General features: G+C 42.0%; 1 protein-coding gene across 5 annotated transcripts in view; it reads right to left on the bottom strand.

The window, feature by feature from the left end:
- LOC147021356 (protein LSM14 homolog B-like) overlaps positions 1-13,112 on the bottom strand; it is a 79,621-nt gene that overhangs the window by 40,421 nt on the left and 26,088 nt on the right. For all 5 annotated transcript variants that reach the window (XR_015060769.1, XM_085891229.1, XM_085891227.1 and 2 more), the window contains exons 2-3: positions 11,403-11,566; positions 11,055-11,181 (exon numbers count right to left, since the gene is read on the bottom strand). Coding sequence is in view for 4 of the 5 variants with exons in the window: in XM_085891229.1 (XP_085747355.1) it covers positions 11,055-11,181; positions 11,403-11,566 (291 nt within the window). In the remaining variant the exon portion in view is untranslated. The remainder of the gene's footprint in view (positions 1-11,054; positions 11,182-11,402; positions 11,567-13,112) is intronic.

A 13,112-nucleotide genomic window follows, 5' to 3' on the forward strand; every position in this document is an offset into this window, starting at 1 on the left:
GAGTTTATATGTGATGTTGGGTGGACGAGTATTACCCCTACCATTGTCCATCACCCACAACCCACCCCCTCCACCCCATCGTCCATCACCCACAACCCCCCCCGCCAGCACTACTCACAACCCCCCTGCCCCCCCATCACCCACACAAAAAAGGTCCCCCCATCACCCACAACCTCCTCCCTGTATCATCCCCTCACCCCCACCCCACTCATCAAACTCACTCATCCATCCATCCAACTCACTCATCCACCCAAGCTCCTCCATCAAACTCACTCATTCTGCAAACCTCCACCATTAAACTCACTCACCCAACCAATCACACTCATCAAATTCACTCATCCAACCAACCTCATCCATCAAACAGAAATTCTGCTGGGCCAGTAACTTTTTCTGGTCACCGGCCCTGCTGGCCGGTGGATAAAAATGTTAATTTGCACCCCTGCTTGAATTCAAGCCCCTGTTGGGCTGTTTAATTAACAACCGGGAGGGTGGACTCAGCCCGTCATCCTTTCGAGGTCGGCAAAATGAGTACGAGCGTGCTGGTAACGGGGCATTGCATCAGCAGCACAGCCACGCCCCCAGCAGATGATGCAATCAAGCAGCCACAACCTGCATACGAATAAATAAGTCTCTCTGATGCTTTAAAAAAAAATTCTCTTACCTTAAATGCAGCCAATTCCCAGACAGCAGCTGTGCTGATCTGTAAATGATTAAATGACTGTCTGTGTCTGTGATAAATGAAATGTGCCCTTCAATCCAGGAAAATCTCACCATCTCAACCTATCGCTCAGAAATTATCGTCATACAAACCCAACAATCCGTTTGCATGGTCAGCTACTGGGAGAGGCTCAGTCAGCGGAAATTCTCGGCCTCATGATCAGCCAGGACGTATCCTGGGCCGACCATATAGCAAATATGGCCTCTGAAACCAACCACAGAATGGGCATACTCCGTCATTCTTAGTTATTGCTCTCCCGGGCTGACAGGACAGCCTGGGGATAAATATACACACTCCCTTCTGAGCTGTCTATCTTGGGTTACAATATCTACCCAGGTATACAACTACTACACTGGCATTTTGTAAGAAGAGAGAGTCATCAATGTGCGCACCATCCTTAGGATGGACATCAAAGCAGGAGTCCCATCTGCCAGCATTATTTAGCAGACATTGAAGATCCCACGGTGTTCTTCGTGAAGAATATGAGAGCTGTTGTTGGCACCCTGAACAAATTACAAATTCCTGTTTTAAACTACCAGGGCACTGCATCAACTGCATTGCTGCACCACAAAAAGAACTGACACCATCCCACAGCCATGTACTGCACAAGAATGATAATGTTGCTCTCCCATACTGGAATACTATGGTTAAGTGCAGGTAATGTTATCGTTGAGTGGAAGCTATGAATGACGAAAATACATTTTAATGCAAACAGTAAGGTGCCCACTGTGGGTGTCACATTCAACCGTCCTTATGCAGACCCATTCACATCACTTATAACATACCATGTCAAAAATATTTCATGGGCACATGGACATCAATGTACTTATTTGACACATTCTACAAACACACGTGAGCAATGTAAACATCATAATATTGTTCGTCATCTGAGGCCATCTATTTATTACATAAGCATGGTTACTTCTCTCCCTATGTGAGCACGTGCACAAGTGATGTTGTATTCTCCATGGACTTTTCATTTACAGCATTACGATAATACAGAATTTGCTCCTCTAAACACAGTCGTGCAAAGTGTACAAAACACACGCCCAGTGCGAGTACGGTGTCTTAATGGACACGTTACGCTCAAGAGATGCTTCAACGCTCAACCGTATCCCAAACCTCTCATTCACAAACCATTAATTATTCATGCTGGATGGACATGGAGGAAAACAAAAAGGGCAGAAAATTAATAATCATTCTACATTTGCACAAGTACCCACATGAGACAGCAATCGATATAGCAGGTTTATCATTAAATTTTGAAGTTGCAGTACATGTTGGATAAAGTAGATATCTGAACGGTAAGCGCAAAGAGGCATTTCACCAGGGGCTGGTCAATCCGCATAATGTCTAAGAAACAATCCCAAGCAAGGTACTGCTTTATTGTTCAGACTCCTGCAATGTTCAGACCAGGCCATTCAACTATACTTGGATGGCCTGGTCTGAACATTGTTCCCATTCACAAAAGTACAGGTTTGATTCCACTGCCCTGCACCCGATCAAAAATAACAATAGCGAGAATTGTTTTGCAATACTTGCCCCCCTACCGATGTGATATTTTCTAACTCCACAAAGGGACTAACTCTGTGAAAAATTGCCGAAATTCCCTGAAAGTCGAACTTGTTCTGCAACTTATCATAATAAAGCCATGTACCAAGTTTCAGTTGAATATGTTCAAGGGTATGATGAAAAAGTCTGAAAATCCACAGGTGTGATAGACAGAGGGAGAGCAAACCTATAATCCCCTCCAGTGAAACAGGTCAGGGACTAATAATAATAATAAATAAAAATTCCCAGGGCTCAACATTAGGATGGTTGTCCGACTGTCCGGGACTCCAATTTTGTCCATCGGAGAAGGGACAAACTTCAAACGTGTTTGAAGGACAGGTCGATTGTACCACCTGAAAGTTTAATAAACCAGAAACATCTTAACCTTGAATGTCGTCGTCGTCGTTCGTGTCAAACGACAATAATTAGTGGTGATAAAGAGGATGGTACAATGGACCTGTCCTTCAAACAGGTTTATTGAGCTTTTCCTGCAAGAAATAGCAAGAAAACCTCAATAAACTTGCAGTGTCAAGAAATAAACTGCAGAAAATAAAAAGATAATTTGCCAACATTTGAAAACTTTATTTTGAGGGAATTACAAATCATGTAGAATTTGTTCTGATTTTAGACGAATTTCATGCTGCAATTTAAAAACGAGATATATGCGATTACAAAGCGATTGCCAAGGGTAAGACTCCCATGGCACCCGTGATCCAATAACGGCAATATTTTCTTTGAACCGCCAGAGTCAGACCTTCAACATTTAGGGATAGTAAATTTAGAAAATGTGTCTCATCTACAATCAATCCAAAAAACTCAACACCATGAAAATCAGAAGAAAATTATTCAAGTTATAATCAAAAAGGTGTTTTTACCTGAAATGTGGCAGATCTACACGAGCTTCACATTGATGCTGTTGTTGGAGTTCTTGTTGGTGGTCAATTTTTGAAAAGTGCTCCTATTGGTCAGACAGCTGTCGGACCACACCCACATCTGTCGCTTGACTCGACCCACCATAGCACCCAGACAAAATATGGCCACCATCTTGGTTTTCTGGTGGGCTGAACAAATTAGGCCTGAAGGCCTCTGCTGGTTATACACTGTCTGGGTTTGTTGCATCAGATTTCCATTGGCTTTGTTTGGGTTGAGTGTTACTCACAATGAGGGACCCCGAAAAATCTTAAACGTTGCATAATAATTATTAGTAAGGTTTAATCAAGACCATGCGCACCTCCCTCAAAAAAAAAAAATTTAAACGGCCGCAATGCAAAGGAAAACGTGATCGCTCATACGCTACTGAAGTAAAAAAAAAAAAAAAAAAAAAAAAAAAAAAAAAAAAACTTAAAACCTACTGTACCTCCTTCCAAGCTGTACCAAGGCAAAGGTTTTAGCCTCCTGCTGAGCCTGTTAAATTACTGGTGAATATCCTTCACTCGTGCACCGATACCATCATTTATAACACTGAGTCAAGGACCAATCGATTTACTTCCTGTATGAACGGCTGTTCGGAACGGAATCCCTTTCAAAAGGCCCTGTCACACCTTGACGATTTAGCCAGCGTATGCCTGACGTATGAAAAAATTGGCTAAAATGCTGGCACACGTCGAATACGTTATGGGTAAGTATGTATACGTTAAGAGCACGCTGGCATACGTCGTAGTACGCTGGCATACGTCGTAGTACACCGAGCTGTTAAACAAATTTTCCATGCTTGAAATTTTTTGACGTATGCCAGCGTATGACTCACACGTTCCGCATAACGCTGGCCATAAGTTGTAGGCACGTTACGCGATCGTTGGCACACGTTATTGTAAGTTATTCATAAGTCGAAACACGTCGAGGTAATGTTTAGCGTACCCGAAACTTATTTATAACCTATGAGTAACATGTTGTAGGCACGTTACGCGATCGTTGACACACGTCCACACACGTTACTTGTAAGTTACTCATAAGTCGAAACACATCAAGGTAATGGTTAGCGTCAGTGTTCCAGACTCCCTGTTTTTTTGTTTTTTTTCTTCGGTATGACGGTGATGTTGACACTCAATTTATAGTGCGGTTATAATATAATATAATTAATAGGCTGCCGCTCAACGATTAAAATCATAACCACACTAGAAATCGAAGTGTCAACATCACCGTCATTCCGAAGAAAAAAAAAAAGAAAAAAAAAACCATGGAGTCTGGAACACTGACGCTAACCATTACCTCGACGTGTTTCGACTTATGAGTAACGATAACGATTCGACTGCCAAGTAGGCGTGTCAGTGATTGCAGATGACGCGGACGTCTTCATTCTTCTGCTTCACCACTACTTTGAGCGACAGTTAACCAGTCACATGATCATGGAATCGCAGATTCATGGTAGAACCATTAATGGCATACAAGCTACTGTTAAACAACAGCAGAGCATAGTAGATGGACTGTTGTCTATGCACGCCCTATCGGGTTGTGATACATGTGCATGCTATTTCGGTATTGGTAAAGTCACGGTACTGAAAGTACTGCGAGAAGGCTACTCCTTGTCACTTTTGGGTGACATTCATGCATTGTTACCAGATATAACAAGACAGGCATCCAAGTTTGTGGCCGCATGCTATGGACACAAGGACTGTAGCAGTATGTCTGAGGCAAGGAAGAAGTCATGGGCCACAAATGTTGGAAAGGGCACCACAGCCATACCAAAGCTGAAGTCTCTACCTCCCACAACAGAAGCATTTCTGGAAAATGTCAAATGGGCACACCTGCAGGCAGCTGTGTGGAAACACGCTTTGGATCTAGACCCTCCCTCGCTAGATCCAACAGAACATGGATACGTTTGTGATGACAGTTCCAAGACTATGTTGCCTAAATCGATACATGAAGATGTGTCCCTTGCTACACAAGAGATTCTGAAACTGATTCGCTGCTCTTGTGAAAGTGAAAGACCTTGCAAATCAGGAAGATGTGGATGTGTGAGCGGTAAACTACCGTGCACTGTATTTTGTGGATGTCATGCTGAGGACTGTCATAACGAACTGACTAAATGTGATGTAGCCTCTGATGCAGATGACGACGATGACAATTAGACATAAAGGTATTAATGTCAACACAGACAAATGAGAGGAACATCATGTTGATAACTGTGTACAATGTCATGTACTATATACTCTAATATCGAAGTAGTTAAAGGAGAAGAAATGTGAACGGTTTCTTTATGCGCCATGGCTTGCTCAGCCTATATAGACACTACTAGAACATTATGACTGTCACTTTATTCTATATAATGGATATCTGAAATTAGTTTACTTTATGACCTGGTGTCTGTCAGCTTAAACATATTCTAACGTATACGTCAATGACAAACTACTAATATTATATTGAAGGTGTTCAATGATATTGTCACCATTTAGATCAATCAAGCATGTCATTCAAAAGTACAGCAAAATGTTAACAGATTGACAACGGCCATATTGGAATATGCAAATGAAGCTAATATATTTAAATTGTAATACAAGATGTATTATATGGGATCTCTATTTTTTCAAAACACTAAAACAAATCATTTAAAATGTATCCAAAATTGTATCCAGAATGTGGTGACATAAAACAGGTCTCCCGAGAGGGTTGACGGCTGCCATCTTGGATTTATGCAAATGAAGGAGTTGTCAAATCATAATAAAATTTATTCCATTGGGTTCCTAATGTCTTAAAGCCCGTTAAAACATTTTATATTGTTTTAAAATCCCTTCTAGAAGCCGAGATATCTTTATTATAGTATATTCAAAGAACACTGGCGGCCATCTTGGTTTTATGCAAATTAGAAAAAATGCCCAACGGTGACAGGGTGTCATCAAGCAGATTGTTAATATTTATGGTTTCAGTGACCCAAATCAATCAAAAAACATTGTATATACTCTACTTCCAGGTATACCCCTAAAATCCCATTTGGCTGCCAGACTATAGGGTCTGGGTCCCAAAGGCAGTCCTCAGATGCCAGGGGTTGGTTCCTCGAGAGTCTCTTCTGCATTCTCAGCCATTTCTGACCATAAAATGACTTTTAATCATGCCAACATTTTGTTGCTTTCTAAGCATAATCTAAATTTGAAAATCAAAATTTGTTTGACCAACACTAATTAATAACATGTCCTAGCATATGGCATGAAAACAAAGAAAAGAGTGTTGGCTTCATCTTGCATGCCTTTCACTTGACAGTACCATGGGAAATTTTGGCGATTTCCTGGAACTTCACGGGCTGACTTCTACTTGAACAAATTTACCTTCGGGACTTAGCGCAACGATAATGTAAGGAGGCTGTTGGAGACGGACGATTGGGAAAAGGGACGTTGTGGATTATTGTCAACTACATTTTTGAAGAGGCTTTCAAGTGAATCGTATAATTGGAATAAGTTGCTCCTCGATCATAAACTGATAAGACGAACATTGTTTCAGGTGGAGACGTCACCGAACATCTCTATCTGAAATGGACGGACGGACATGAACCAATTGCTTAACCCTACTTTTCACTTCACGTGCGTGGTGTAAAAATAAAAACCCTGGTGCGTTTATATCATAGACTCCTATAGAGAAGGATTGGAACGTCACGATCTCGGGGTTTGTAACTTGAGTCTGAAGGATTAACGAGTCCGGGGCTAAAATGACTTCTAGAAGGGCTAGAGACACGATCTCAGGATCCATATAGGGGTTTTTGAGGATGGCGAGTTCAATAGTGTCATTTTCAACACCACCTGAGGTCATCTTCAAGGTCAAAATGGCATATTTCAAGGCCAAATTACTGAATTTTGGTATTTTTTGCCCGTTTTTGTGTCTAACTCAGAGGAAAACTTTTGTAAAGTCTATGAGAAAACATGACATTGTGCACCTACTGCACCTACTTGCTGATTTATATCATCGTTAACTAATGTATGTTTTGTTTGTTTCCCTTTCAGAAACTGTACAGCTGGTGATCTCACAGGATCTTTGTGTTGCTTCCTGCTTTGGTGACAATATGCCACGTCGTTGCAGCTGCTTTGGTTGTAGAGGAAACTATGATGGGATGCCTTATGTAAAGGTCATATCCTTCCCAAAAGATCCTGAGGAGAGGGAGAGATGGATATTGGCAATGCCAAATGAGAAAGAAAGCTTGAGGTGCTTAAAGGAGATATATATATATATATATATATATATATATATATATATATATATATATATATATATATATATATATATATATATATATATATATATATATATATATATATATATATATATATATATCTGTGAGACACATTTCAATTGTGATTGGGTGTCATTTAGGGGTGGCAAACGACCTAAAGAACCCCAATCAATATTTCCTGGAGTACCGAAATCAGCTTTGAAGCAGGTGACCTCAGCCCCACATCATCTTCTAGGTCAGAATCAAGAGCTAAGAAGATGGAGGCAGCTGATGAGGCTGCAGACAATATCCAAGATTTCGACCACTTCTGTGCTAAAATTAGCTCCTATTTTCCTGGCTTCAACGTCATAAAAGACCAGGAAAACCTTTACCTATCAAGAACTGATGCTACTGGACAAACTGTAAAGCATTTCTTTCATTTCCAACAAGTTTACTCACCTTTTGGATTTCTATTCTTGAATAGAGTTGAGAAAGATGGCATTGAGGTGCCCAAACGACTTTTTCCTTTGCAGAAGAACAGCCTGCTCTCAAAATGGTCCCAGATTAGATCCATAACTGACCAAGTAAACACCTATGAATGCACAAGCAAGGAAATTCTTCAGCTTGTAATAAGCCAGCTCTGTTGGATGACTGAGGCACACGAGGTTCCTCATTTCACCTTCCTTCTGTCGCAGCTGCATCTTATGTTCAAACCTCTTGATCGTCGCCGATTTAATACTGATACTATGATTTTCGCAATGCAGCTTCACAACATATCACCCAGTGCATACAAAACGATTCGTCGATCCGGCTTAATCATTCTACCATCAACAAAAAAGGTAAAACAGATGCTTGCTAGTAGTCAGCAGGACTCCAACCTCAAAACCTTGTTCGACCAGCTTAAACCACAGCAACGTTTGGTCAATTTAATGTTTGATGAGGTAAAGTTGGTCGAGACATTGCGATTTTCTGGAGGGCATGTTGTAGGATATGCTCAAAATGCAGCAGCGGGTGGTGAACACGAAAAGCTTGCTTCACATGCTATGGTTGTTGAAGTTGCCTGCCATTTCAGTGGTCCACGCTATATTCTACGCATTTTGCCCTGCAAAAAACTAACTGCCGATCAGCTGAAGGAACTCCTTATTGAAGCTGCATCAGCTGTAGTTGGTGCTGGCGGTACTGTGATTTCTTTGATATGTGACAATTGCAATACCAACGGCAGTGTTTATTCAAAACTTGGAGGACCAGGAAGTTTCCAAGTGCTGTCAATTCAAGAGCAATCTATGTTCTTAGTGTACGACTACGTGCACATCTTCAAAAATGTTCACAACAACTGGATTACTGTTGATGGCAAGACACTCATTTGTTGTAGATGGTAATGAGTACAAAGCTTACTGGAGTGATATTCAGAAGGTTTATGAGATCGACCGGGCTACTCCTATTCGCTTAACCAAGCTAACGCACACCGCTGTTTTCCCCAAGCCCCTTCAACGCCAGAGCATACCATTGGTATGCCAAGTGTTCAATGACAAGACTGTCGCTGCTTTAAAGACATTCAAGGATTCACTGGGCATCAGCGAAGGCACTATCATCCTCACCCAGATAATGAGTGAGTGGTTCAAGATGATGAACGTAAAGACCGTTTCTCAGCTATCCATCTGCGCGACGAATCCAGACAGCCTTGGACAGCAGACTGTACAAGTTTCACTAGGCTGGAGCAGGCCTGCCAAATTATATCAACCTGCGCATGGCAAGGAGGTGGTGGTTGTAAGCTGAAGCTAACTCAGCAAACTGCTGAAGCCTTCACCGTGTCCACACGTAATAATGTGGATGCTGCCAAATTGCTTATGGCAGAGAAAGACTGACTACGTTCTTCCTGCTATATTTGCAGATGAAGCCTTGGAAAAGTTTTTCAGCCAAGCCAGGCAAAGAAGCGGTGGAAACTTCTACATTGACATAGTTGACATACTGGCTGCAGCTAAAATTGTAAATTTGCAAACACTCATTAAGCATGACATTATGCCCGAATCTAGTTCTCGTGTGATTGATTGCAACAAGAACTGTACAACTTCCATAAATCCAGATGAGCGAAGTGAACTCATTGAAGAGATTACTCCTCAAGACACTCAGGATCTCTTGGGGTCTGACGATGCCCTCAAGCATAAAGTAGTTTATTTGGCCAGACACCTTGTTCATAAATATGGCGATAGCACGAATATGGAGGAGATCATTGATGATTAAGATGGTAACGAGGTGTCATCTGAGTGTCTAGATAATTTGAATAGAGGTGGATTGAGTGTGCCGACTATGTCAACTGTCTTTTTTGTACATTATGCCTATAATTTGTATGACAAGACTAAAATGCATTGCCGATTTCATTTTGCTGAGCTGTTATGCTCTGTAGATGCACCTTTAGCTAGTAGTAATGCTGCATGTACTACTTCAGCTAACATTCTATTGAAAGCTCATGTCCTCAATGTAAGTGACAAAGAAAAAGCTTTGGGATGCCTCAGGATGCAAGAAAATCTCTCCAACTAGTGATAGACATAGACATAGTTGTAATAGGCATAGTGTTGTGACATGCATATAATGTTTATGTAATACGATATATGACAATAAATATCAAAGTTTGACAGCTCTACACACTTGCATCTTATTACAATCAGCCATCTCTCACCGTTTATGAGTTAGACACAAAAACGGGCAAAAAATACCAAAATTCAGTAATTTGACCTTAAAACATGACCTTTTGACCTTGAAGATGACCTCAGGTAGTGTTGAAAATGACACTATTGAACTCGCAGTCCTCAAAAACCCCTATATGGATCCCGAGATCGTGTCTCTAGCCCTTCTAGAAGTCATTTTAGCCCCAGACTCAAGTTAATCCTTCAGACTCAAGTTACAAACTCCGAGCATGGGAGGTTCCAGTCCTTCTCTATAGGAGCCTATGGTTTATATCGATGTGCACACTGCCACGCCTGCGTACTTCTTGAGCATTAATGGACATCGTAATCAAGATTAATTTAGTTTGAAGTAATACGTACTATGGATGCAGTTGTCACATTTTCCCAACTGGCATTTTAAATTTTTATTCTTGCAAAAGTTTGAACTTGGCTTTAGGTTGTTTTTGGAAATGGGGGGGGAGGGAAATCACTGCCTCTTGGTATCTATAAAATGTGGTTTATTCACAAAGACCAAGTCCAGGCCTTTTTGAACCATGATCATTAGTTTTAAAAGCAAAACAAGCCACCATATTTGATGGACAACGAGGAGTTACATTTTGCTGATGTAGATGGGCAAGCACAGGAATCTACTCGAACGGCACCAGGTAGTGCACATACCTCCGCTAGGCTGAACTGTTTATGTTTTGTATCCCACTGATAGGCCGGATCCTGCTGACCTGAACCAAAATCGAACCGGCTTTGTTCTGGTCATCTAACCAACTCATCCGCCAAGTTTTGTCATAATCCATGCACAGCTTTTTGAGACATCATGCTATATATCGTTTTTGGCCCCATTTCTCAATGGTGAAGAATCACTTGTAAAAATAAAAAAATTCTCATATCTGGATCCAGACAGAAAGACAAAGAGACAAGGGTGAAAACATAACTTCCGTCCAACTTTCATGGCGGAGGTAAATATGCTACTCACCAACTCCGAGAGGATTGTATGTTGGGGTGATGAAGGGAGCCTGTCCAAGCTGTCCATAAGGAGACATGCCAGTGAAGTTCCCATAGGTGCCAGATGGCTGGAATCCAGGTGCAGAACCGAGAGATGACTATAGAGGGGAGGAAAGAGTTAAAGTGGGATCAGGGAATGATCGAAACGGTTCAAAATGTACATTCTACAGGTGCAGCCTGGCTCAACACTCAAAGGCTCATGGAGCAATGAAAAACAACAAGGGAGCACAGCCAAGGTAAAGTTTAGGAACACCAAATAGTTTAAATGTTTGACTTGAACAGAAAGCTCCACTTGGTTTGCATGTAAAAAAACTGGTACCTGGACAATGGCAGGGTCTTGAGGAAACGGTCGTGGAGGCTTGGGAGACTCACAAACGGTGATATCCTTAATATCACTCCCTCGAAACACGATGTACTCGAATATCTCATCTCGAGGTGCAACCGGCCGCTCTGCTGGGCGCCCCTCTGTACCAAACGAGCGTACTGCATACGGTGTGCATGGGCAGGCAGGGAAAGGGACATCACCAAATGTCTCTACCTGTACCTATTCAAAAGAGTGAACCGTTTTGTAGATAGTCGTGGGAAAACGTTTTCAGTCCTCTTCTCCAATTGGAAAGCTGTAATTACTGTTTCCAAACGTTTACGTTTTCATCCAAATCAAAAGAGAAGCTAGAGGGAAAAGCTCAGTAAAACAAATTCCGGAGATGAAAGGAACTAAACCTGCAGGACTGGGATGCAATAAGAGGAAGACAAACGAGAGATTGTGAGGAACCGAAATGTCAGTTTTATCTTTCATAATATCGACATTGCTCAAGTGATTCGTGAAAGGTTTTTAAAATAAACACCAGTTCATACATTCACCTCTTTCTTAAACTTCATTACCTTCACCACGAAGGTGAAGGAGGTTATGTTTTCACCCCTTTCTGTCTGTTTGTTTGTAAACAGGATATCTCAAAAAGTTGTGGACGGATCCGGATGAAATTTTGTGGACAGGTTCGGTGTGTGGCAAGGACGAACTGATTAGATCAGTGTTTCTCAACCGGGGTTCCCCGGAACCCTAGGGTTCCGCAAGAGGTCGCTAGGGGTTCCGCGAGAAACAGTAATAAATAGGCCAACGTATTTTTGAGTAGTTTTTGTTTGATTTAATATTCGTAATTTTACTATACACGTACGGCATATTGTTGGAAACTCCTTGGTTATTATAATAGAGGCTTCAACCTCTTGTATTATTTAAAATTATAACAACCATAGGGAATGTATTTAACGATGTCTATATGGCGCCAGTGTGAAACCGCCCTCACTGGTTAGTGGACGTCCTGTACGCGGCGGATTCGTGTATCATTGAGTGACTGATTCAAGTACGGGACGCATGCACGGTGTCCATCTATCTTCTCTGTGCTTCCGAGCGCGGTCTCTCTGTGTCTCTCTGTGTCTGTCTCTCTGTCTCTCTGTGTCTCTCTGTGTCTGTCTCTGTCTCTCTGTGTCTCTCTGTGTGTCGCTCTGTCTCTCTGTGTCTGTCGCTCTGTCTCTCTGTGTCTCTCTGTGTCTGTCGCTCTGTCTCTCTGTGTCTCTCTGTGTGTCTCTCTGTGTGTCTCTCTGTCTCTCTGTGTCTCTCTGTGTCTGTCTCTCTGTCTCTCTGTGTCTGTGTCTGTCTCTCTGTCTCTCTGTGTCTGTGTCTGTCTCTCTGTCTCTGTGTCTGTGTCTGTCTCTCTGTCTCTGTGTCTGTGTCTGTCTCTCTGTCTCTCTGTGTCTGTGTCTGTCTCTCTGTCTGTCTCTGTGTCTCTCTGTGTCTCTCTGTGTCTGTCTCTGTGTCTCTCTGTGTCTGTCTCTCTGTGTCTGTGTCTGTCTCTCTGTGTCTGTGTCTGTCTCTCTGTGTCTGTGTCTGTCTCTCTGTGTCTCTCTGTGTCTCTCTGTGTCTCTCTGTGTCTCTCTGTGTCTCTGTGTCTGTCTCTCTGTGTCTCTCTGTGTCTCTGTGTCTGTCTCTCTGTGTCTGTCTCTCTGTGTCTGTCTCTCTGTGTCTGTCTCTCTG

This window comes from Eptatretus burgeri, chromosome 8 (genome assembly GCF_056783735.1).
Source record: "Eptatretus burgeri isolate ZD-2024b chromosome 8, Ebu_testis_v1, whole genome shotgun sequence".
In the NCBI taxonomy this organism is placed as follows: domain Eukaryota; kingdom Metazoa; phylum Chordata; class Myxini; order Myxiniformes; family Myxinidae; genus Eptatretus; species Eptatretus burgeri.